The 25529-nt window shown below is 48.2% G+C and overlaps 1 protein-coding gene across 2 annotated transcripts in view; it reads left to right on the top strand.

Annotated features, from left to right (window-relative positions):
• The window catches only part of KDM2A (lysine demethylase 2A), a 158587-nt gene extending 137779 nt beyond the window's left edge, over positions 1-20808 (top strand). The window contains exons 1-10 of one of the 2 annotated variants that reach the window (XM_025356159.1): positions 2614-2969; positions 5579-5662; positions 8064-8333; positions 8851-8982; positions 11003-11092; positions 12799-13511; positions 15408-15571; positions 16168-16326; positions 16916-17131; positions 17595-20808. In XM_025356159.1, coding sequence (XP_025211944.1) covers positions 2808-2969; positions 5579-5662; positions 8064-8333; positions 8851-8982; positions 11003-11092; positions 12799-13511; positions 15408-15571; positions 16168-16326; positions 16916-17131; positions 17595-17776 — 2172 coding nt within the window. In that variant the 5' untranslated portion in view covers positions 2614-2807 and the 3' untranslated portion in view covers positions 17777-20808. Of the gene's footprint in view, positions 1-2613; positions 2970-5578; positions 5663-8063; positions 8334-8850; positions 8983-11002; positions 11093-12798; positions 13512-15407; positions 15572-16167; positions 16327-16915; positions 17132-17594 lie in introns of those variants that run through there. The other variant, XM_025356158.1, reaches the window with a different exon arrangement.
• The last annotated feature ends 4721 nt before the right edge of the window (positions 20809-25529 follow it).

Here is a 25529-nt window from a genome sequence, read left to right as displayed (position 1 = left end):
TCAGCTGATAATTTGGGGGTTATTCTGACACTAATAAAAGAACTAGTAGAAGACCCAGTATAGTTAGCTCTTATTTCATTAAGCCAGATTTTTAAATGTTTTTAAATTTTTCTTTAATATTATTATTATTAGCGATGAGGTCTTGCTGTATTGACCAGTCTGGTCTTGAATCTTGAACTCCTTGCCTTGAGCAATCCTCCTGCTTCACCCTCCCAAAGTGCTGGGATTGCAGGAATGAGCCACCTTACCCAACCAAGTCAGCTTTTTTTTTTTTTTTTTTTTTTGTCCTGGGTCCAGGCTTACAGATGTGTGTTTTTTTGTTTTTTAAAAAAAGCAACCTAGGCCAGATGTGGTAGCTCATGCCTATAATCCCAGCACTTTGGGAGGCTGAGGCAGGAGGATCACTTAAGGCCAGGAGTTCAAGACCAGCCTGGGCAACATAGTAAGACTCCATCTTTAAAAAATCAAGAAATTAGCCGAGCATGGTAGTGTGCACCTAATAGTCCCAGCTACTCAGGGGGCTGAGGTCTAGGCTGTAGTAAGCTGTCATCGTACCACTGCACTTTAGCCTGGGCAACAAAGCGAGACCCTGTCTAAAAAAGAAAAAAGGCCAACCATACAAATAAAACTTAATTTGTAATATTTACTAATAAGATATTTGTAAAAATTCGTACATTCTTACTGAATAGAAAGTTTTAAGTAATATAACTCAGTTATGAGTCTTACATGGTTAAAGCACATATAATTATTTTAAATATTTTCCTTATATTCTTGTATTATGTAATGTCATGGTCTTAGTAATTCTTATCTTTTTTGCCTATCTTTTATTCTGAATTAGCAGGAGGGGGAAAAGTTAGGCCTGGTTTAATTTGTGATTTGGAAACTTAATGGGAGTGAGTTTCCTAGTGCCCTATCTGATTTTTGTCCTTTCCTGGTGGTCTCTAGAATTTGTACTTGCTGCAACTTGAACTTATGTTTGTTTTAAAGTAATATGTTTTCTCTTAAGTATTCATAGTTTATCATCTCTGTAATATAAATAGCACTGAAGATCAAAATAAGCATTTTCCAAGAAGACCTCTCAATAGCTAGATCACTGTTAAGGAAAGCTTTTCAAACAAAATAAGCCGATTGCACTGGGTCTTGAGTCTTAAGATACAGTGCCAGGGAGAGGTTTAGGGTTAGGATGTTCATATAAGCATTTCCAGGAGGAGCTCAGCCGAGAGCACAAAAGTCTCTCCTTCCTCTGGTAAACTATGACGAAAATAACATATGAAGCCCCTGGTAGCAAAGCCCCAGACTTTAGAAAGCCTAGTTAGCCACTAAATCTGTACCAGAAACTCACTGTGAAACAACTGTCCTGGAAATAAATAAGAATGCTTAAGAGCTAGATGTTTAAATCAAAGCATCTGCAAAAAAGGCAAGTTACCTTTGTAAAAGTCTAAAAATCACATAAATTCAGACCCAAACTGTTTCTGCTAAGTATTTGATTCCTATTGAGGTTCTCCCATGCTGATGTTTGGTACACTGTGGATCCCTAGAAACTCAACCAGAGTGTGCACCCTCTCTTCCTCCTGTAGACTGAAGGGAGTGTGTGTTCAGTCTGAGCTTCATCCCAGCTGGGGATCCAGGAATCAGGGTTCGGTGTGTAGAGGCGTGAGCAATACCTGTCAGTCTGAGTGGCTGTAAGAAGGTAGTGAGGTGTCTTGACAGGATGCAGGACTGGCTGCTTCATCTAGGGAATATCAAGAATGAGACAGGCAAACAGACTTGAATAGAAACGGAAATCCAAGAGGATAATCTTATAGGCAGAGGAGACTGCCAGAGTTGGGAGAAAGTGTGTTCCCTGGTTTCCTGCACCTTGTTTAGGGCAAAGTATGTTGCCCTTAGGTTGTGCCTCAGTTGTTTGACTTGTTCCCGGTGGAACCACTGCAGGATTGCTGCACGGACATTTCTAGTACTGTAGTGTGGGGGTGGAGTCCTTGTCAAAATCAGAAGCAGGCATCTGTTTTAGATGTAGTTGATGTTAGCCATATTTTATTGAATATCTCAATATTGGCTGACATGGGCCATTTCTGAAGGTTTTTTGGAACACGTAGGCAGATTCTGGATTGTGGGCTGGGAGCAAGTCAGCGAGGGCAGGTGAAGCAGGCAGTGCGCAGGAGAAGATAACTCCAGGAACTCAGCTCCCGTGCCTAGTTCACCCAGAGAAGCGGAACTTTGGGCGACCCCCCTATACTTGCTGAGAGGGGAGAGATAAGTGTGTGTGCAGTCAGCCAGAGAGCTCTGGCAGTTCACAGTGAGAGGTGACCCTGAGGGGAAGGGTGTAGACTGAGACAAGGACAAATGTGGGCCAAGGTGCCTAGTGTAGCCTGCAGAATGAGTTAAAGCCTTCCCTTTTGCTGGCGCCTTCAGAAGTCTGCCACCGGGAGCCCTCAGGGGGCTGGCCCTAGGTTCTCCTATTGCAGTGGTGGTGGGAGGGAGACAGGGCGGGGGCTGTGGCTGAGCTCCCCTCCCTGGCAGGGCCTCTTCCAATCGCGAGGAAGAAAGCAGTTGCTGAACACACCCCCTCCCGGCTCTGCAGCAGAACGGCTGGGCCCTCTGCCTGGCTCGCTCACTCTCGCTCGGCTCCCCCTCCTGCCATCTTCCGTTGCAAAGCATTTCTGGGAGCTGCATGTGGGTGACGCAGCAGCATTGTTCGCAGGCACAGGAAGCCGCGGCTGAGCTGAAGGGCTCGAGAAGGAACCCAGAGCGTTGCACGCTGCTCTCTCTGGGTAGTCTGAAGGGTCAGAGCTGGACTGCCCTGCCCTATGTGCTCTGGGAGATTCCAGAATATTCAAGTAAATCCGGATTTTCCTAGAGGCAGAATATCTAACTCCTTCAGGAGAACTTCCAATACAGAAAACAAAACAAAGACGCTGGGGAAACTTCACCAAGAGCCTCGGCAGCTCCAGAGCGACGGGAAACGAAAGGTCAGGCGGTCGATCGGCAAACCCTTTCTGGTTTGGGGTGCGTGTAACTATAGGGACTTTTGTCTCAGTGAAGAGGCAGAAGAAACTGCCTGCTGCCTGCCGGGCGAGTCCAGGACAATGCTGTTACTTGCCTGAGCCGTCATTGCACTTGTTCCCTCACCTGGTGGGATGTGCTTTTGAATTGGGTTGCTTGGCTTTTGAGAATCCTTTCCCTCTCTGCCCAGGCACCTTCTGTTCTCTTTCCCTTCCTGTGATCTGTAGGGTGTGGGCCTGTGTATAAATGTTCTCCCGAATGCCTGGAGCCGAGATAGGCGTCAGCCTTTCCCGCACTCCACCCCCGCTCTCCTATCCCAAACCCCCTCTAGTGAAGGGTGGTGGCTTCTTTATATGGTTTCTTGTAGGGCCTCAGCTGGAGTCTGCCTTTTTTGATGAAAGCAGGGCGTGCTTGGTTGAATGGCCCCAGCAAAATAAGGCTTGGAAGGAAATCTGCATTTCCCTCCACACCCACACATACCCCAGTAACTGAGTCCTGTATGTGTGAACAGCTGCCGCCCCCCACACACACACCGACACAGTTTTCTGCCTACCCTTCCCTACTCCCCACAGAAATCTTGCAGGTAGAATTAGACTGCTTTTGGTGAACAGTTAAGTTCCTTTTCTACTCTTAAACAATCGCAGATCTTACTGTGCAGTCTGTTTTGCTGAAAGTGGAAAGTCCCCATTTGTGGACAGCTCAGTTCACTTCAGCAGAGGAAATGGGCAGAGTCCTACTCTTCGGCAGTGCGAAGTGGGGGAGGGGAACCATGCACTCCCTAGCACACATTTTGAATGGACCTGAATTTTTCACCCTAGGGAGATTAGGAGCCCATACCAGAGCCTTGTCCCACGTGGCACCAGACCCCGCCTCTTCACCCCCACGCTGTATGGTACTAACAGAAAAGGATGCCATAGCAACTTGAAGTAAATAAAACGTCCGCAAATGAAATGAGTTTGGGGGAAGGTGAGAGGCATCTGGAGACTTGGCAAAAGGGGATCTTAGTAGAGGAGCTTCTTGGCTATGAGATAAAGGGTCTTTCTGAGTCCCAACTTTGGGATTTGGAGCAGGAACCTTAAGTTAAGAATGAAAATACATAACAGTCCTGGTCTCTGGGGTAGAGCACACAGGATTATGAGAACAATTATTAGCAATGGCCCAGACTTGCTAACCTGTCCAGGATCAGAGTTTAATATTTGCTGAAACAGTTACCGTCCTGTACATACCTAGGGTAGCCAGAAAAGGAATCATGTAACTTGTCTCCCAGATTTGAGTTATTTTGCTGTTGGTGTTGCTTTAGGGCTCATAAGGTCAGAAGAAGGAGGATTTCATTATACTAGAAGATTTGGGCTTCAGGAATTTCTGTCTAAAACAAAAAGATTTGGCCAGTTGTGGTGGCTCACGCCTGTAACCCCAGCACTTTGGGAGGCCGAGGCAAGCGGATCACCTGAGGTCAGGAGTTCGAGACCAGCCTGGCCAACATGGTGAAACCCCATCTCTACTAAAACTACAAAAATTAGCCGGGTATGGTGGCAGGTGCCTGTAATCCCAGCTACTGAGGAGGCTGAAGCAGCAGAATCGTTTGAACCAGGGAGGCAGAGGTTGCAGTGAACGAGATAGCACCACTGCACTCCAGCCTGAGCAACAGAGTGAGACTCCATCTAAAAAAAAAAAAAAAAAAAAAATTTGTTCCAAAGTAACAGTCAACCAGTGTGATTCACTTAAGTGGCATTTTCTCACTGTATCATTGTTCGTAAGTCATTTAAATTTTATTGGTAATGCCATGAGAACTGTTGCCCCTAAGATTGTTCCTTTCCCCATTTAAAGGAATAAAGACAAATAACAGACTCTGTGGGTGTGTGTGTGAGAGAGAGAGAGAGAGATTTGAGATTGAGATTTCTGTAATCAGCCTTAGAAGAAAAGAGCCCTGGGTTAAATCAGCACATTAGGCTGTACCGTTCCTCTCATTAATTCTGTATTAGCCAATCATTTTTATGCCACTTGGCTCACATATGAGAAATGAAGGCAATACTTAATTACCTGATAATATTCACTAACTGGTGTAAAAAGTGAAGAAGCAATAATAAAGTTTTACTGTCATATGTATGAGAAGCTGTATGAGAAGTAACACTTGTCGCCACAGTAAGTTAGTTGTTTCAGTGTGTTAGTATAATGAGTACACAAGTAAGGGATTGGGAGCAAAGGTGAGTTTGAAGTCCTTTCTGCTCCCCCACCACCACCACCCGCCCCCTGTAGAGATGGGTCTTGCTCTGTTTCCCAGGCTGGTCTCAAACTCCTGGCTCAAGTGATCTTCCCACCTCTTATAGGCATGAGCCACTGTGCCCAGCCTCAAAGTTTTCATAATACTGCAGCAGCCTAAGTTTGAGTTTTCTCCTTCACCTTTGATTTATTTGTTTTCCAGTGAGTCTCTGTACGAAGGGCAAATACAGACAGTTGCCACCCTGCCTCCCTTGCTACTCAAGGGTACTGAGGCAGAGTCTGGATGCTGTTCAGGGTGGTTGGCTCTTTGTTCACCCTGCCCTGATTTTTCCTTCTTTCCCCCTCCTACCCTTAGATTTTGCTGGAAGAGCTTGCCAACAGCGATCCCAAGTTAGCCCTCACTGGAGTTCCTATAGTACAGTGGCCAAAAAGGGATAAGGTAAGAAACTATGTTGTTTGATTTTTAGGCTGCTTAAGCCTTTTGTTAGTTGATGATTACCATTCTGGGGGAAAAAAGAACAACTAGAGGCAGATGGCTTTTGGTGCATTAATACAAACTGACAGAAAATCATTACGCAGTTCTGTTTTGACTTGTAAGTCAGGGTAATTGGCTATCTTTGGAGGTGACTCTCTTAACGGAACTATCAAACTGGGAGGCCTCCCTCCAGATTCAGATGCCAAATTGTGCATTTGTTCATCAAAATGCATCCGCTTCTGTCCTTGTGACCAGTTACTCAGTTATCTTCACAGATATGATTGAAAGCCAGTTAAAATAATTACATAGATATGTAAAAGGAGCACAGGTTTTCTTTGATGTAGTGAGATCATTCTCTCAAAAATCCCCTTAACCTGGACTTTGCAGTATGGAATTGAAAAGAGAAGAAAGGGGCCAGGCATGGTGGCTCACGCCTGTAATCCCAACACTTTGGGAGGCCGAAGCAGTCGGATTACCTGAGGTCGGGAAGTTGAGACCAGTCTGACCAACAGGAAGAAACCCTGTCTCTACTAAAAATACAAAATTAGCCAAGCATGGTGGGACATGCCTGTAATCCCAGCTACTCGGGAGGCTGAGACAGGAGAATCGCTTGAACCCGGGAGGCAGAGGTTGTAGTGAGCCGAGATCGCGCCATTGCACTTCAGGCTGGGCGACAAGAGCGAAACTCTGTCTCAAAAAAAAAAAAAGAATAAGAAAGGAATTACTGTCAGCTAATAAACTGTCAATTATGAATTTTCATGCCTCTTCAGTTTAGATCCTGTATAATTTTTTTTGCCCATACTGTCCTCTATCAAGGTTACATATTAAATAAATGATAGCATTCTGATCCTGGCCATGAATTTGGCAAATAAATTAGGCTTCTGTTTGTTGTTCTGTAGCTGAAACTTGCAAAGCCATCACATTCCAGGGGTGTTTAGGCAGAATATAAAGGTATGGAGTTGAACAATATATTTAAAGAATCACCTCCTCGTCCCTAGGGGGAGGAGTCCCACTTGGCCTCTGCTTGGCCACAGGGGACTGCCTTAAAACAATTCAGTCATTTCTGGTTTTTGAGTATTTTGTGTCAGAAAAGTGTTTAAGATATGGTAAGAAATTAAAGTAGTAGGAAACATAGTCCTTGTCCTTGAAAAGGTCACCAGCAGGGTAAATACGAATGCTAAGAAGTGTGTTCCACACTTAAATATTATTGGAGTGTCTGCTATGTACCAGGTTGTATGCTTAGATTTGGAGTACTAAAGAAATGAGCAAGACTCGTTTCACCCTAAGGTAGTTTACTGTCTTCTTTAGGAGTATAATCTGAGCAGTCAGGATGAGGAAATATTGGAGGGCTCCTGGAGTGACTTCGGTACATGGCACTTAACACAGAAAGCTCAGGGAGGGATGAATCTTAACAGCTCTGCAAAATGAAAGGGAAGCAGCTGAATTAGTAGGCCAAAGGGCTAGGACAAGGGCTGGCAAATTTTTCTGTAAAGGTCAAGATAGTAAATATTTTAGGTTTTGTACGCCACACAGTCACAATTTTTCAGTTCTACCATGGTAGCATGAAAGCAGCCATTGATTGACCAGGTGTGGTGGCTCACGCCTGTAATCCCAGCACTCTGGCAGGCCAAGGCGGGCGGATCACGAGGTCAGGAGATCGAGACCATCCTGGCTAACATGGTGAAACCCCGTCTCTACTAAAAATACAAAAAAATTTCCGGCCGGGCGCGGTGGCTCAAGCCTGTAATCCTAGCACTTTGGGAGGCCGAGACGGGCGGATCACGAGGTCAGAAGATCGAGACCATCCTGGCTAACACGGTGAAACCCCGTCTCTACTAAAAAATACAAAAAACTAGCCGGGCAAGGTGGCGGGCGCCTGTAGTCCCAGCTACTCGGGAGGCTGAGGCAGGAGAATGGCGTAAACCCGGGAGGCGGAGCTTGCAGTGAGCTGAGATCCGGCCACTGCACTCCAGCCCAGGCGACAGAGCCAGACTCCGTCTCAAAAAAAAAAAAATTTCCTTGGCGTGGTGGCAGGCGCCTGTAGTCCCAACTACTCGGGAGGCTGAGGCAGGAAAATGGCATGAACTCGGGAGGCGGAACTTGCAGTGAGCCAAGATCAAGCCACTATATTCCAGTCTGGGCAACAGAGCTAGACTCTGTCTCAAAAAAAAAAAAAGCAGCCATTGATAATACACAAGATGAGTTGTATGTTAATAAAATTTATTCTAGAAACAATTAGTGGGCAGATCTGCCCGTAGGCCATAGTGGGCCAAGCCCCGGGCTAGGTATGCTACCATGTAATCTTCTACCCTCTCCAGTCTTAAAGCAACCTGATATATTTGACCTCACTGCTTTCTCTTTCCAGCTTAAATTCCCCACTCGGCCAAAGGTGCGGGTTCCTACCATCCCCATTACAAAGCCTCACACTATGAAACCAGCTCCACGGTTAACACCTGTGAGGCCAGCTGCTGCCTCCCCGATTGTGTCAGGAGCCAGACGGAGACGAGTGCGATGTCGAAAATGCAAAGCCTGTGTGCAAGGAGAGTGTGGTGTTTGCCACTACTGCAGAGACATGAAGAAGTTTGGGGGGCCTGGACGCATGAAGCAGTCCTGTGTCCTCCGACAGTGCTTGGCAGTGAGTGATCTGCTGGGTAAAGAATTTGGGGGAGGGGTGGCAGTGCCAAAGGAACTGAAATACATATAGTGTAAAGTTAAAGAGACTTTAGAGTTGGAAAGAAAAGGTTTATACTCTCTTTTTGGCTTTATTTTGTACCCCAGGTTTAGATGGAAGGTATCCAGTACTAAAAATCCAATTTAATCTTTTGGCTTTACCTAATTCCAAACAAGAGACGAGCATTTGAAGGGCAAATCATTGCCTTCTTTCCCCTCTTCAAGTAGATTAGAAAGGACTGGGGAGGCCAAGGATAGGCCAACTGAAAATAAACTAGTCTCTAGTACCCAGGTGGTTGAGTCCTCCTCTTCCCCAGTCATTTTTCCTACCAAAAACCTCCCTTCTGTCCACCCTGCCTCCATGCTTCCAGGTGTTTACTAGAGAATTATAGGACCCAAATCTCCCATCTTCAGTTTAAGGGAAACTGAAATGATAAGGATCTGAGTCAGTTCTCTTGGATCCTATCTTTGTCCTCTTGTAGCCCAGACTGCCTCACTCAGTCACATGTTCCCTCTGTGGAGAGGTGGATCAGAATGAAGAGACACAAGACTTTGAGAAGAAACTCATGGAATGCTGTATCTGCAATGAGATTGTTCATCCTGGCTGCCTCCAGGTGAGGAGAGCTATAAGGGGTTCCTTAAGTCTCAACTAATGGAGTGAGTGACACAACAGAATGGGACACCTGTCATGGGAGTGCCAGCATCCCTACTGTAGGCCATCACCTCTGTGGCCACATAATGCAGTGGTCTAACATCAGCCCTTGATTCATATACATACAATGTGTCAGGCACTGCATTAGACCCTGAGGATAGAACAGTACACAAAACACACCCAGTTCCTGTCCTCATGGAGCTTACAATCTGGCTTCTGGACAGTGTATGTAGAGTCCCCAGGCCATAATGGAACTGCATGGTGTGTTTTGCAGTGCCTCAAGCCTTTAGTCATCTCTGATACATACTTCAGTGTACCTCTAGATATTAGTTCCTAAGGGAGAGTGAGGGTAATAGTATCAGGTAACATTTAATGAGTGCTGAGTCTGTGTCAGGCTCAGTGCAGAGCTAAATAGCTTTAAAAAAAAAAAAAAGTAATAAAAAGTAATAAATTCAGATCTCAGCCTCAGAGATTGAGTCCAGCAATGGGCCTTGTGTTCCAAAAGCTCCCCTGGTGATCCGAATTGTGTAGCCTTGTGGAGAATCACTGTTTCCTTGGCCTTCTCAGAAAGTATCAGCTAAAATCATGACTGTTGCCTGACAGTGATAATAAGACACTGTCATTCATGAGAAGCAGCCCAATTTCAGAAAGGTTAAAATGTGAAAAGTATACCTTTTATAGATTTTTGGTTTTTTTGAATACTATATAGCAGCAAATCTATAACAGAAACATTAATAGGTCAGTATATGGAGACATTAGCATATGTTGAATGAAGAACCGGATTTTTGTTTTGTTTTGTTTTGTTGTTTTTGAGACATAGCCTTGTTCTGTTGCCCAGGCTAAAGTGCAGTGGCAGGATATCTCCCAGGTTCAAGTGATTCTCCTGCCTCAGCGTCCCTAGTAGTGGGGATTACAGGCACGTGCCACTGCGCCCAGCTAATTTTTGTGTTTTTAGTAGAGATGGGGTTTCACCATGTTCGCCAGGCCAGTCTCAAACTCCTAACCTCAAGTGATTCACCTGCCTTGGCCTCCAAAAGTGCTGGGATTATAGGTGTGAGCCACTGTGCCTGGCCTGATTCTTAGGATATTTCAACGGCATTACAATCTTTTTTTTTTTTTTTTTTTTTTTTTTTTTTTTTTTTTTTGGAGAGAGAGTCTCACTCTATTGCCCAGGCTGGATTACAGTGGTGAGATTTTGGCTCACTGCAGCCTCCATCTCCTGGGTTCAAGCAATTCTGCCTCAACCTCCTGAGTAGCTGGGATTACAGGCATGTACCACCATGCCCATCTAGTTTTGTGTTTAGTGGAGACAGGGTTTCACCATGTTGGCCAGGTTGGTCTTGAACTCCTGGCATCAAGTGATCCGCCCACCTTGGCCTCCCAAAGTGCTGGGATTACAGGCGTCAGCCACCGTGCCCGGCCAGCTTTACAATCTTAAAAGTTTGTTCGATTAGTTATAACTTGGTGAAGATTTAAATGGTACATATTACATCTATTAACATACCTCAAACCCATAGAATTGGTGAAATAGGGTATTCCATGATGATGATAATGGCTAATACAGAGGGTTTGCTGTATGCCAAGTACTTTGTTAAATTCTTTACACAATGAATAATTTAATCTTCACCACAACCCTATAAGGTGGGTTTTGTTGTATCCCTGGCAATTATAATGTTGTATCTCTGTGTGTGTTAGTTCCTGAGGGAGAGTGAAGGTAGTAATGTCAGCCAACATTTTACAGTGGAGAACACTGAGTCACAGAGACTAGAGCATTAGTCCCTAAACCCAAGCTATCAGAACCTGTGCCCCACTGTCAATATCAGGTTCAGCACCATTGGCTATTTGGGGCTCGATTGCTCACAGTTTTTCTCCCTTTATGGACCAATGTTATTGATTAGTGAGTAACTCTTCCCAACTGTGTTATTGTTTGATAAAGGAAGCTTGAGAGATGGGCTTTTAAAAACATCTCTGTCTTCCTATAGATGGATGGAGAGGGGTTGCTTAATGAAGAATTGCCAAATTGCTGGGAATGTCCAAAGTGCTACCAGGAGGACAACTCGGAGAAAGCCCAGGTAAAGGAACCTTATCAGATGTGCACTGTGACAGAAAAGAGGCGTCAAATGTGGGGGATTGATATACTTCTGCGTTTGCGTTAGTGTTCACATGGTTTCTCTGACCTAGGAGATTATTTTTGTTTGGTTTGGTATGTTTTTTCTTTGGTTAATTTTTAGTATTTTCTTTGTTAGAGTTTGTAGCATTGTTTTTTGTATTACTAAATATTATTCCACTTGGAATCTGTAAATTCCTAAGGTCCTTTTATACTCTGGGGCCCTACAAAGAGAGGAACCACGACTGGGCTATTTGAGGAGAGAAATTAGGTGAGTAGGATCTCTCCTAAGGAATGTTAACTAGAGGGGAGGCAGTGGCCTGAGGCAGCCAGTGAGTGCAGCAGTGTACTTGAGCTTCCAGTTAAGCAGGTTCACATTTTTGTCATCTTCACTTTTGTGGCCTGGCAGAAAGCCCTACCCTGCCCATCCCACATGCCCAAATGTGTCATGCAGAGGCAGCCCCTCCCCCAGAGAGGACCAGCGCTATGACCTTGGCCCAAAGGAGCTGAGGTTGCTGACCAGTGGTTGCCAGTAATGTCAGGGCCAAAAGGACTAGTTACTCGGGCTGAAAAGGCAAGACGAGCTGTGGACACCTACAGGAGGAGATGGCTTTCCGAGTGCCAGTCTTCCAAGGACCCTTGCACAGGAGCGGGGAAGGGGGCAGAAGGGAATTTTCTTACCTTCTTTTTATTTCTTCCCACTTGGATACTAAGATAGTTGAATTTTTCAATCTATTTGTCTTTGAGGGCAAGGATTTTTGAAGTTGACTAGGGCCAAAGTTCTCCCAAGTTCTTGAGCTAGTGGCATTTACATGTGTCTTCACTAGTGATGTTGAGTGTTTGCATCTCTGCTGTAGCAGATGTGTTGGCAGATGCTATGTTTTAGTATTATCTTCTAATACATTGGAAAAGGTAGCACCCAAAAGGTGGTAATTTTCTTCCAACCATAATGATCAAAAAATGTAAGGAGGAAAAGAGCAGATACCAGGGTTGTTGCTTAGAGACATAAAGTCTCCTTGCAAAAAACCTGAACTACTGATATGGTTCCTAGTGGAACATGTTTACTGGGCTTTGTCATAGCATAGTCATAGTGGGCTCCAGGAAAGGACAAGTATCTGGAGAGCACAAATGCCACAGATAAAGTTGAGGGCTCTTGTGGGATTCCTCACCATACTCCTGAGTGAATCTCCCTGTAGCAACCCAGTTTCTCACAGAGGTTCTTGTTCTCTGCTTTATTATTCACGTGGGGGATGGAGTGGAAGATGCAGCCTGGTAGAGTCAAACTTAGACTCTGGTAGAGCTAGAAGCCAATGGTGTTTACCGCTGTCAGACTCAGGATCTTAGTTCAAATGGTATATGTGGGCTTTTTCCACCGTGAAACAGAACGTCTCTTGGGTGAAAGAGGTAAGTCAGAGAGACAATTAAAAATGGTCAGGCCAGGTGCAGTGGCTCACACCTATAATTCCAGCACTTTGGGAGGCCAAGGCAGGCAGATCACTTGAGCCTAGGAGTTGGAGACCAGCCTGGGCCGACTCTGAGGGAATGACCCCCTCTCCAACAGTGACCTTTCTTCTCTCTGGTCCCCTGAGAGCAAGGGAGGTCCACCCTGTCTGTTCAGAGGCTTTGGAAGAAAGGAAGCACTGATGTTGCTTTTCTGGGCCTGTTTTGCAGAAGCGGAAAATGGAAGAGAGTGACGAAGAAGCCGTGCAAGCCAAAGTCCTGCGGCCCCTGCGGAGCTGCGATGAGCCTCTCACGCCCCCGCCTCATTCACCTACTTCCATGCTGCAGCTCATCCATGACCCGGTTTCCCCCCGGGGTATGGTGACTCGGTCATCTCCTGGGGCTGGCCCCAGCGACCACCACAGTGCCAGCCGCGATGAGCGCTTCAAACGGCGGCAGTTGCTGCGGCTGCAGGCCACAGAGCGCACCATGGTACGGGAAAAGGAGAACAATCCCAGCGGCAAAAAGGAGCTGTCTGAAGTTGAGAAAGCCAAGATCCGGGGATCGTACCTCACTGTCACGCTACAGAGGCCCACCAAAGAGCTCCACGGGACATCCATTGTGCCCAAGCTGCAGGCCATCACGGCCTCCTCTGCCAACCTTCGCCATTCCCCCCGTGTGCTAGTGCAGCACTGCCCAGCCCGAACCCCCCAGCGTGGGGATGAGGAGGGGCTGGGGGGAGAGGAGGAGGAAGAGGAGGAGGAGGAGGAGGAAGATGACAGTGCAGAGGAGGGGGGTGCAGCCAGGCTGAATGGCCGGGGCAGTTGGGCTCAGGATGGAGACGAAAGCTGGATGCAGCGGGAGGTCTGGATGTCTGTCTTCCGCTACCTCAGCCGCAGAGAACTTTGTGAATGTATGCGAGTGTGCAAGACGTGGTATAAATGGTGAGCAGGGATTCAGGGGGTCAGGAATTAGGGGTATGGGAGTAGGTGGCAGGTTTTCCATATGAGAACAGCATGCACCTTAGCATCTGAAAGCCTGTGGGGTCCTATGAGGAGTGAATTGACCCTTTTTCCCAAACTTTGGGTCCTGTTTAAAGATGCAGATGTCATTAGGGAACTTTAGCCATTTGCCTCCTGGTCCTGCTCTATACTTTCCCATCTCTCTTTGTTATGGGGAGGGAAACTGATTTGGGGAATAGGTTTGTAGTCTGTGCTAAAACTTCAGAGTCTTGCGGGCTGAAAATTTCCTCCTCAAGTCAGCTGAACTCATCACGTGTTGGTTGAGAGCCTGTGATGTTCTGTTCACTCTTCTGGTGCTGATAACACAGATGACCTCACTTAAGCCCCTGACTCAATTACCTTCCCATTCAGTGAGAGAAGTGGGCATGCTTTTCAAGATGAATTTGAAGGTGCTTATATTTTTCTTCAGTTTCAATGCTCATCCCCCCAAACCTGGATCAGAATTCCCTTTTCCAGCAAGCAGAGTCCAGTTTTGAAGCTTCCTTAATAAGAGCTACCGTTTCTTCTTAAGTTGGACAGACACTTGGGGGAAAAAATTCGTAGTGATAATGAACAAGGAGCTTCCCATTGGGCATTGTTGGTTTTTCCTTAAGCTCTGGTATATATTTACTGTAGGAGATATCCTTTTTATCTGGGTCACACACATCCTATTACAGTAGTGTGGTGTCCTGACCAGTGACATTCACTCAGGAGCTTTTTAGAAATGTCAACTGTCAGGGCCCTCATAGGCCTCTTAAATCAGAACCTCTTGGGTGGGCCCAGCAGTCTGCTTTAACAAGCCCTCCTCCAGGGGACTCTGATGCATGCTCGGGTTTACAGCAGCAAAATCTACTGTATTGTCAGCAGCTTGCTTATGCCATAGAAGCTTCATGTGCCACTGGTAAAATTTTTTCAGTCTTTAAATAGACCTGTTCTTTGCAAACATGAGTTTATTTCCCAAATCTGAATTAATGCATAGCGTATCTAAATTCTCCTTAATATTTCTCTGTATAGGACTAGTAGGACTGCTTGACTCTACCTCTTGGTTTTCAGGGCAAGGCACATCAGATTCCCATTATGTGCTGTCTCTCTTCCCCTGCCAACCAGGCTGGGGGGCAGGGGCTATAAAATATTAAATGGAAGCCAGCATGTTGTGGTTTGTGGCCTGTAGATTTGTAGACTGCAGTGGAAAACCAAGCCTGTCCCTTTCACTTCTGGTCTGGACTGGCTAGAAAATGTCAGGATAGCACCAAGGCAGAACTTGAGGGTGGGAGAGGACTCTGTAAGCCTGATAAAGAGCCTCTTTCGACCTGATACAGTAATGGGCTGAAGGCAGGGTGAATTGTGGATGTGCTGAGTAGCACCCTGCATTTCAGGCAGCTGCGAGAGACTGACAAGGGACAGAATGGAGCAGCCTTCTTAGCTTTAGACAGTAAGAAGTCTAGAAACTTTAAGAGGCTCCCTTATATACACTTCAGCAGGAACCATGCCATTTTAATGCAGATAAAGGGATTATAGACTGTTGCTTGCTGTGTGTCCCTAACAACTGTTATGTTCTCAAACACTCCAGAATAAATCAGGGTAAAGTGGTCAAGTTATATACTATCAACATATAGGTTTGCAAAGCATCTAGTTGTTGTAGAGCCCAAGGCAATTTTTTTGCCTATTCTGTGAGGCAAAAAATTGTAAGGTGTGATCCCTGTACACTTGTAGAGGAACGCAGGGAGAATGAGCCTCAGGTGCTCTGCTTTACCCAGAAGCCATCAGCAGCCTGTGATGGGAGCTCCACTGATGGTATATCAAGTTAATGAAGGCAAGTTCTCTTCCCTTCTATCACAGGTGCTGCGACAAGAGACTCTGGACAAAAATTGACTTGAGTAGGTGTAAGGCCATTGTGCCCCAGGCCCTCAGTGGCATCATCAAGAGGCAGCCAGTCAGCCTTGACCTCAGTTGGACCAACATCTCTAAAAAGCAACTGACATGGCTTGTCAATAGGCTGCCAGGTAGGTGACCAGCCCTGCCACTGTCTTTCCAGGGGCCCAGAAGGAGCAGGCAAGAAAAGTTGCATTATTGGCCGTGCTGCTTAGCATCACTTGAGGGCAGTGTAGGGCAGCAGTCCCATGCCATTGTTGCTTAGCAAGAGATTTACCCAGGGCCATCTTAAGTGCCAGTCTCCAAGGCAGCACTCTGGACTGACAGGCCAATCACTGCAGTGGACAGCAAAGAGAATGGAATCAGTGTTGCTGCCAGCCCTGCATTTCTCCTCAGCATAACCACTAAGGGGGAAATTTGACTCAGATGTTACTTTGGTCAGCTCCTTATAAGCCCTTGTTCTCTTCAGCATTTTGAGCTCTTGGAAAGACAGGAAGTCACTCCTCCTTGTATTGCTCTGGTGGGAACTAAGCAATCAATTTACCACTAAAGCTAGAAGATGTAGTATAGGATACCCTGGAAATCTTTTGAGCTGGATGACTAAAAGATTAGACATAGTCCTTCTCTCCTATTAGACTGGAAGTCTGTTCACTTTGCTCAGATCGTTACAGCTCTGAGTATGCTGGGAAACAGTGTATTATTACGTGTCTCATTCCATCCATTGCAGGACTGAAAGACCTCCTCCTAGCAGGCTGCTCCTGGTCTGCAGTCTCTGCCCTCAGCACCTCCAGCTGCCCCCTTCTCAGGACCCTTGATCTTCGGTGGGCAGTAGGAATCAAGGACCCTCAAATTCGGGACTTGCTTACTCCACCGGCTGATAAACCAGGTATGCTCTGGGCCTGACTTTTTGGTGCTTGTCTTGGGGTAGCTTTGTCTTCCAAACAGACCTCGTCCTCAGAAGCTAAGGTAGTCTCAAAAATGATGCTGTGGAAGAATAGAAGAGCACAAAATGAAAACAGAATGATGGACTATGTACAAGAATAGGGTAACTATAAGCAGATAACTACCTACAAACAATGGAGTAAGTCCATTTTGTGAGTCGGTGGAGTTTGGGGCCCAGAGAGTGTAAGCCTGAAAAAGTTTGAGAAGGCTTTATGGTTGAGGTGGAGTCAAAAGCTATTTGCATGATGGTCTAGAAAAGTGTGGTGGTATTGGAAGGGGAGGAGCATTCTGCACATAGCCTTTTGCTGTGTGCATGAGGCATAATCTAGCAGCTTGAGAAGAAAGAAAACTTGTCTGGTTTCCTAGAAACTGCCCACACAGTGCTCACACCCTGAAGGCAGGGCTGGGTGTGGGCAGTTCTACTTAACCCCTTCCAGGGGCCCTGGCCAGCAAGTAGCTGTTGCTGCCTGGAGCCTTGAAGCTGGATTAGAGAATTGAGAGTTTTGATCTAGACTCTTGTCTTGCCTGTGCAGGTCAGGACAATCGCAGCAAGCTCCGGAACATGACTGACTTCCGGCTGGCAGGCCTTGACATCACAGATGCCACGCTTCGCCTCATCATTCGCCACATGCCCCTCCTGTCTCGACTCGACCTCAGTCACTGCAGCCACCTTACAGATCAGTCCTCCAATCTACTCACCGCTGTTGGGTCTTCCACTCGCTACTCTCTCACAGAGCTCAATATGGCAGGTATGCCACTACTGTTGTTCATAAGCAGCAGTGCCCCCTGCCTCCAGCCCTCCCTGGAACTTGATCAGTAAACCAGAATGACCTTGGGCCTGTTCATTGACTCACATTAGCTCCATTAGCTCATTTCTTCACATCTGGACAAGGACATGGATTTCTGTCCCTTTTTTAACTTGATGGGGGACTGAGGCCTTGAGTAGTTAAGTTGGTTGCCTGTGTGCGCAGACAACATCCAGCTGGAGTTTGGTCAGCCTTGCAGCCCTTGTGCTTGTTGTCAGATGGTGATGGGAGTGAGGCAGCAGGGTCCCTTTAGAGGTGCTGATGGCCTTTTGGTCTCTGAGCCAGGGAGTTGTGGGACAAAGAGGGCTTTTGTTTAGCATTTTGAAGGAAGACGGCTACGGGAATTGAATGGCAGAGGAAGGTTGTGTGTATGTGAGCATTGTCATTATGTCCACTTTCCCAACAGGTTGCAATAAATTGACAGACCAGACCCTGATCTACCTACGGCGCATTGCCAACGTCACCTTGATCGACCTTCGAGGATGCAAGCAGATCACTCGAAAAGCCTGCGAGCACTTCATCTCAGACTTGTCCATCAACAGCCTCTACTGCCTGTCTGACGAGAAGCTGATACAGAAGATCAGCTAAGACACACCCAGCCCAGACTCAACAGGAAACCGATCTTCCCCTGACTCCCCACCGAGGAGAACCTCTCCTCGACCCTGCACGGGCTCTGAGGCCAGCGTCACACTCCCTCTCTGCTCTCCTGTCCCTTGAGCCCTTCCTCTACAGGTAGGGCAGAGAGGGTGGTGGACACCAGGCTTACCTGCCTGCTCCTCTCCCTCCTAAGGAAAAGGGAGTAGCAGATTGATCTGAGGGGAAAGCACAGGCTGTGCTGTCGAGGTGCCTGCTCGCTTACTCGCCTGCCAGGAGACCGGGCTCTCAGTTTGGGGTGTTTGTGCAACCTTCATCTGCACTGGGCCCTGTGCCCCTCCTCCTCACCCATGGTCCCCAGCAGTGCCTGGTTCTGAGCAAACTCCCAGGGAAGAAAGCGGCCCTGTCTCCACGGCCAGGTTCTCCTTGTGGTGTCCAGTGCGTGTCTCTCCTCCATCACACTCTCCCGGCTTACGCAGGAGGGGCCAGCAGCCCCAGGAGTTCCAGACCCGTGCCGATCACACTGGTGCTGTTGAGATGTCCCAAACCTCACGTCCTTAACTGTGCTCTCCCTCCTTTCCTCTCCCTTGAGCTTGTTTCTGCCCAGCACTCGTGCTCATTCACATAATTAGGTTTCCCACCCCAGCCTACCCGACTTCCTTGCTAGTCTCTATGAGGTCCTTATTGCACTTATTGGGGTTGAAGCTCTTCAGAGGAGCTGGAACTGTCTACCCCAGGGACACACCCATTTTGTTGCTACCCAAGTGGATTCTGAGACAGGCACCATCTCCTTGTTCCCCCTCTCTCTTTTGCCTCCCACTGACTGCCCTTTTCCATGTGTCTTCATTCTGCCTGAAGAAGGCTTTCCCAGGATGCACGTCCTCAGAGGGAGCAGCCTATCTCCCCCAAGCTGGAGGCGGCAGAGGACTGGGCCAAGCCCCAACCTGCCTCCCAGCCAGGCTCCTCCAGGCCTCTGGTTTAGCAGAGCCCCCTGAGCCTAGGCCTGTGTCTAGCCCCAGTGGCTCACTGACCTTTCAGGGCAGCCAGGGGGTCCTGCTTAGAAGCCAGTCACCTGCCCTCTGCCTGCAGCCATGGAAGGGGGTGTGCATGTGCCTCTGTGTGTGTGGCTGAGTGTATTCCGCGCGTGTATGTGGAGGGAGGGAGGGAGGGGAGCATGGTGTCTCCCGCTCCACCGCCCTTTGTCGAGCCCCATCAGCTGCCCCCTTTTACTTTGCATTGAACGGCCTGTCCAAAGATCCTCTCTCTAGGGCAGCAGAGAGCTTTTTGCACTTTAAAAAAAAAAAAAAGAAAGAAAGGTCGGAATTTCTTTTGGGTCAATATTTTTAAGTGTGTGAGGAGATGCTCAGTAGCAGCAGCCTATGGCAAGAGCTTATAAATGACTGATGCAAATTTGCACTCTGCTCCCCCTCTGTAAGGATACTGATAGCACAACCTCTTCTTCCCCCCACCGCCCCGCCTTCTGGTCCTCCAACCCAGTCCCTTTCTGTCCCTCTTCCTGTAGCCCAGTCTCAGGCTTTCCTCCTCCTGAAGCCCTACAGAGGTAGGGAATGGAGCCTAGGCACCAGGGGTCTGAAGTGTGAGCCACCCAGAAGAGAGACGCCAACTGCACCCTTGCCACTTCCAAAGCAATAGAGGCAGAGGGGTCCCCTCTGCCACCTAGCCCAGTTTTGACCCTGGCATTAACTGGCCGTCTTAGAAGAAACTGGGTCCTGGTAGGGGGTGGCATTTTGTCTGTTTCTTCCAATCTGCTGAATCTTTTGGCTGCACCTTACAAACAGCAGTCTGCTCCCATGACCCTCTGCCCATTTCCATTGGTCTCCAGGCCCCAGTAATCTGGGGTTGAAACTTCGAGGAAATGCCAGTGACTTATTCCAGAGTGCCTCAGTTAGGGGAACTTCTCTGTAAAGAACCCTGGGTATTGAGCAAAAACCTTATTATTGTTAATGACCTATAATTGGAAGCTTCCTGCCTTTTTCTTTGGTTGCTCCTGTGGAAAATACTGAAAAGATTACTTTGTTTTATTTTGTTGTCTTTTTATAAAAGGGGAGGTGGAGAGACCCCTTCAGAGCAGGGATTGTGCCGGGAGAGTGCCTCTGACTTTGGGACATTTCATCCACAGAAATTTCCAAGCCAATGGTTTCTTTTGGGTTTCGGTTTTTATGTTTGTTTTTGGGGGTTTGGAAAAACATGCATTTTTACCGTGCACGTAAATTGGTCAGCAGAAAAGGGAGCCCAGAAGAGGCAGCAGATGGACCATGCCCTTGCTGGGTTTTCCTTTTCTTTGGGACTGAGGGGAAATGGTTTTTAGAGGTGAGGGTTGGTCCATGTGGAGGAAAGAAGTGTCTCTGTTGGGGGACAGAGGAACCTGGGGAGTCCATCGCATGTCCTACAATCTGCTCTTAGACACGGCCTTGCCAGGAGAGCCTGCCCTCAGACTGCAGGACCAGAACCCCTGCCTCCATCTTTCCAAGCACCGGGGCGAAAAACCACAAAGGAAAGGAAGAAAATTTATATATATATAATATAAAATCACTTGGTGATTAAAAAAATAACTGCTCCATAAATAAAACTCCTAAAGTCACTTATGTTTAAAGGGTTTGGTTGTGTTTTTTGTTTTTCGGAGAAATACTGTAAATATATATTTTTTTGTTGCTGATTTAGAGTCAATCTCCAATGTTGTGCTAAAAAGTTTAAATTAAATGTAAGCATTAAGGGGATAAGTCTTATGCTATCTCAGTTGACACATTGAGGTTATTTTGGGCCAGGGAAGGAGGAAGCTAGTTGGACTTTGTTTTGTTTTCTAAAAGTTCTCCACTATTGGTTTTAGAGAGAGCAAGGACATCTTTCCTCTGACACGTGGGAATGGGTGATATTTGTGTAATAAAATTTTTAAAAGACAAAAAAAGAAATAGCCTCCAATGGGAAATATTTTAATTTAGGTTTTGTTTTTGTTTGGGGGTTTTTTGTTTTTTTAAAAAAAAATAAAAAGGCTTTAAAAACAAAAACTAAACCTTTTCTGCTTCGGTGTGTGCGTGTGAGCAAGTAAGTCAGAAGGCTAAGGCCAAGGAGCCCTTGCTTCACCTCTCAGTGGCAGTAGCAGAACTGGGGGGCATCTGTACTGCTTGGATTTCCTTAGCTTATTTTTTAAACACCAAAAAGCAGCACTTGATTCTAGAAACACAGTGCTTACTTCATCAAGGTGAACTTTTTTTTTTTTTTTTTTTTTTTTTTTGAGACGGAGTCTAGCTCTGTCGCCCAGGCTGGAGTACAGTGACACAATCTAGGCTCACTGCAGCCTCTGCGTCCCAGATTCAAGCGATTCTTCTGCCTAAGCCTCTGGAGTAGCTGAGATGACAGGCACTCACCATCATGTCCAGCTAATTTGTATGTGTGTGTTTTTGTAGAGATGGGGTTTCACCATGTTGGCCAGGCTGGTCTTGAACTCCTGACCTCAGGTGATCCGCCCACCTCCGCCTCCCAGAGTGCTGGGATTACCGGCATGATCCACCACGCCCAGCCCCAAGGTGAACTTTTTAATGGATGTGAACATTTTAAGTGTGAGATTACCTGACATTCTCCCACCCAAAAAGGCAGAGTAGCCCCACAGAGGCACCCAGTGGTGCACTCCTTAGAATGGGCTGGGGCATCTCTAATCTTTCATCCCCACAACTGCCAAGCCATCAGCCAGGGCCAACTCCATCTGCTAAAGCTGCAGAAAAGTCCCTGAGCAGGGTCTGGCCCACGCAGGCTGTGACCAGCGTGTCTCCTACCTCATCCTACTGCTTCTCGTCACCCAGCATGTTGAGTCCAAGTTAGTCTTTATGTGCGCCAGATGCTGCCAGAGAACTGCCTCCTTACCTGACTGCTGAGTCTCAGGAGGGCTGCAGTCCCATCTGGGAGAGGCTAAGCAGGCTTCCATCACTGCCTCCAAAGGAATCTGGGGATCTCTGCCCATCCTGCTCCCCAAACTGATTAGTAAAGGACTGTCTCCAATTCTGGAGCACAGTCTAGAAGTGGACAAGGGTGTTGCACAATGGGCTGATTTAATGTTGGTTTCTCCAAGGATGGATATGGATGTGGCCATGTTTGGATGTTTCCAGGGAAGGAAGAGTGTCAGTTTTGCCCCTAAATATCTCAGAAATGCATCTGCCTCTTACTAATCTCATCCCTGCCACCCTAGTGGAAGCCACCACCGTCTAGAACCTCAACGACAGGAAAAGCCCCAAGGGCCCTGGTCCAATCCCCTGTCCTCCTTGTTGGTAGCCAGACATTTATCTTAAAAGATTGATTTGGCTGGGCACAATGGCTCATGCCTGTAATCCCAGCACTTTGGGAGGCCAAGGCAGGTGGATCACCAGAGGTCAGGAGTTTGAGACCAGCCTGGCTAACATGGTGAAAACCCGTCTCTACTAAAAATACAAAAATTAGCCAGGTGTGGTGGCAAGTGCCTGTAATCCCAGCTACTTGGGAAGCTGAGGCAGAAGAATGGTTTGAACCCGGGAGGTGGAGGTTGCAGTGAGCTAAGATTGAGCCATTGCACTCCAGCCTGGGTGACAAGAGCAAGATTCCGCCGGGCGCGGTGGCTCAAGCCTGTAATCCCAGCACTTTGGGAGGCCGAGACGGGCGGATCACGAGGTCAGGAGATCGAGACTATCCTGGCGAACACGGTGAAACCCCGTCTCTACTAAACAGTACAAAAAAACTAGCCGGGCGAGGTGGCGGGCGCCTGTAGTCCCAGCTACTCGGGAGGCTGAGGCAGGAGAATGGCGTAAACCCGGGAGGTGGTGCTTGCAGTGAGCTGAGATCCGGCCACTGCACTCCAGCCTACGCGACAGAGCGAGACTCCGTCTCCCAAAAAAAAAAAAAAAAAAAGCAAGATTCCATCCCCCCCGCCAAGAAAAAGATTGATTTGATTACTTCCCTCCCCTGCTTAAAACCCTTCATTGTGTTCATCTCAGGATAAAGTCTGAATGTGGCATATAATGTGGCCTATGAGGCTGCCAGGCCCTCAGGCTTCATTGCCCACCATTTGTCCCTCCTCTTCCTCTCCACTCATAGCCAACTTTTCAATTAACACCGTCTCTGGGTCTTTGTACGTCCTGTTCACTCTACCTGGTATACCTTACTCAGTTTACCTATTACTTTTCTCTGGGAAACTATCTCCTCCTCTACTCCAGACTGGATCAGGCCAGGCACAGTGACTCCTAGCACTTTGGGAGTCCAAGGTGGGAGGGGCGCTTGAGGCCAGGAGTTCAAGACCAGCCTGGTCAACATGGCAAAACCCTCTCCACAAAAACACATAGGCGGGCACAGTGGCTCACACCTGTAATCCCAGCACCTCGGGAGGCCAAAGCGTGTGGATCATCTGAGGTCAGGAGTTCGAGACCAGCCTGACCAACATGGTGAAAGCCCATCTCTACCAATAATACAAAAATTAGCCGAGCGTGGTGGCGTGTGCCTGTAATCCCAGCTACTCGGGAGGCTAAGGCAGGAGAATTGCTTGAACCCGGGAGGTAGAGGTTGCAGTGAGCTAAGATCGCACCACTGCACTCCAGCCTGGGTGACAGAGCGACACTCTGTCTCAAAAAAAATAACCCTTAGCCAGACAAGGTGGCATGTGCCTGTACTCCCACCTACTCAGGAGGTTGAGGCAGGAGAATCACCTTACCCTGGAAGGTTAACGCTGTAGTGAGCCATGATTGTGCCACTGCACTCCAGCCTGGGTGACAGAGTTGAGACCCTGTCTCAAAAAAAGACCAGTCTGTTCACCATCTTTCCAGGCCACAACTCTCAGAGCCCAGGTCCAGAAGGAAATCTCAGCGTTGACACCCAAGTATGTGCAGGAAACTGAGGGCAGGAGGCCCCAGAGGCCAGGGACACCTGAATTTCCCCTGTCAATGCTGTCATCCAGCCTCTGCCTCCCCCTCCGCACCCACCCCAATCCAATGGGCAGGGAGTTCTACCTCCCCAGAGCGTGCCATAGGATAGCAGGCAGAGAGACAGGGAGAGAAACACACCTTGAAAGACCCAGAAGAGGAAAGGCAAAGAGGTAGAGAGAAACAGAGAGAAAAGAGACCATGGAGGAAGCCGGGGAGACAGAAATGAGGCCCAAGATACTCTAGTGTGACAGTGGCCACTCGGCGGGTCGTCTCCCCAGCCCAACGCTTCACACATTGTTTTTTTGTTTTGTTTTGTTTTGTTTTGTTTTGAGATGGAGTCTCACTCTGTCGCCCAGACTGTGATGCAGTGGTGTGATCTCAGCTCACTGTAACCTCCGCCTCCCGGGTTCAAGCGATTCTTCTGCCTCAGCCTCCTGAGTAACTGGGACTACAGGCGACCGCCACCACGCCCAGCTAATTTTTGTATTTTTAGTAGAGATGGGGTTTCGCCATGTTGGCCAGGCTAGTCTCGAACTCCTGACCTCAGGTGATCCGCCCTCCTCGGCCTCCCAAAGTGCTGGGATTACAAGCGTGAGCCACCGCGACCGGCCCCCTTCACACATCTTATCTCAGTTAATCCTCAAAACAATCCAGTGAGGCCACACTGGAACGCCCTTTGTACTGATGAAAAAGACCCTGCTCTGAGAAGTTAGTAACTTGCCTAGGGCACCCAGCCTGGTTCCTAGAAGGTGGCACTGGGATCCTACCCCCAAGTCTTTCCTACCCCACCCCTCGACACATGGCAAGTACCAGCGGCCACAACGTGGGCCCAGTGAGAGCGACGAGACCGTAAGTCGGACACTCAAGCCAGTTGGGAGCGTCAAGGCGCAAAGCGGCTCTGGGAACAGGCTGCTCGGCGGCTCCGGGGCGCATGCGCGCTGGGCAAGGCTCCTGGCAGGCCGGGCGGGGCTCTGGGTTGAGGATGAGGGCGGGGGCGGGGGTTCGGGGACGGGGCCGGGCCTGGCAGCTCGCTGGGGCCCAGTCTAGGCAAAAACTCCGACGCGGAAGAGGACCTCGGATCCGGGGGCAGTGCGGGGACTGTGTGAACTTTCCAGAGAGTTCCAGGAGGAGGCGCTGCTCGTGGGAGGCGGGTCGAGAGGAGCTAGGGGTCTTGAAGCCCTGCCATGGTTGGTGGGCTGGCGCCGGCGGGCTGACAGCCCCCGCCCAAGGTCCCTGCCCTCTGCAGGAAAGAGCGAAGGGCCCGGGCGTCCTGGTGATGTTGGAGCCTCCCAGATAACCAGGGCCCTTTCTCCCTCGGGGCCTTTGCATCTACTGTTCCGCATACCTGAAAAGCTCTTTTCTCTGCCCCCAAAACAACTGCTTCCCTCCCATCCTCTGGCTCTGACAAAAACGCCCTGAGTTTTCCCTGACTTCCCCTGAGGAGGCTCCTGAGTCTTAGAACTTGTCGCGTGCCTCATAGGGATGTTCCCGCTTTGGATGAGATCAGCTGGGCTCTGCAGTGCCCTGCACATAAGAGAACCCAATACCTGTCAGCGGCTGTTATCACGTATGGTTTGCCCATAAGCTTCCCGCCCGTGTCTTCCCGTGTTGGATCCGCAAGGCCAAGCACAGGTGCCTGGCATGTAGTAGGAGCTCAACAAATACTGTCAAATAATCAAGTGAATGAATCAACTCCCAGCATCCCAGCCAGAGCCTTACACTTTCTGGGGACCCGACATCAGAGGAGTGGCTGTCCATGTTGGGGAAGAGTGTCCCCAGATCAATCTGGCACACACCTGCTGAGGTCAAGGGAGCCCGGAGCTCGCCCTCCTGCTCTGCAAAGCCCA

The sequence above is a fragment of the Theropithecus gelada genome, chromosome 14 (assembly GCF_003255815.1).
Source record: "Theropithecus gelada isolate Dixy chromosome 14, Tgel_1.0, whole genome shotgun sequence".
Taxonomy (NCBI): domain Eukaryota; kingdom Metazoa; phylum Chordata; class Mammalia; order Primates; family Cercopithecidae; genus Theropithecus; species Theropithecus gelada.
The sequence above is the reverse complement of the archived record's forward strand: the minus strand, read 5'-3'. Positions and strand labels throughout refer to the sequence as shown.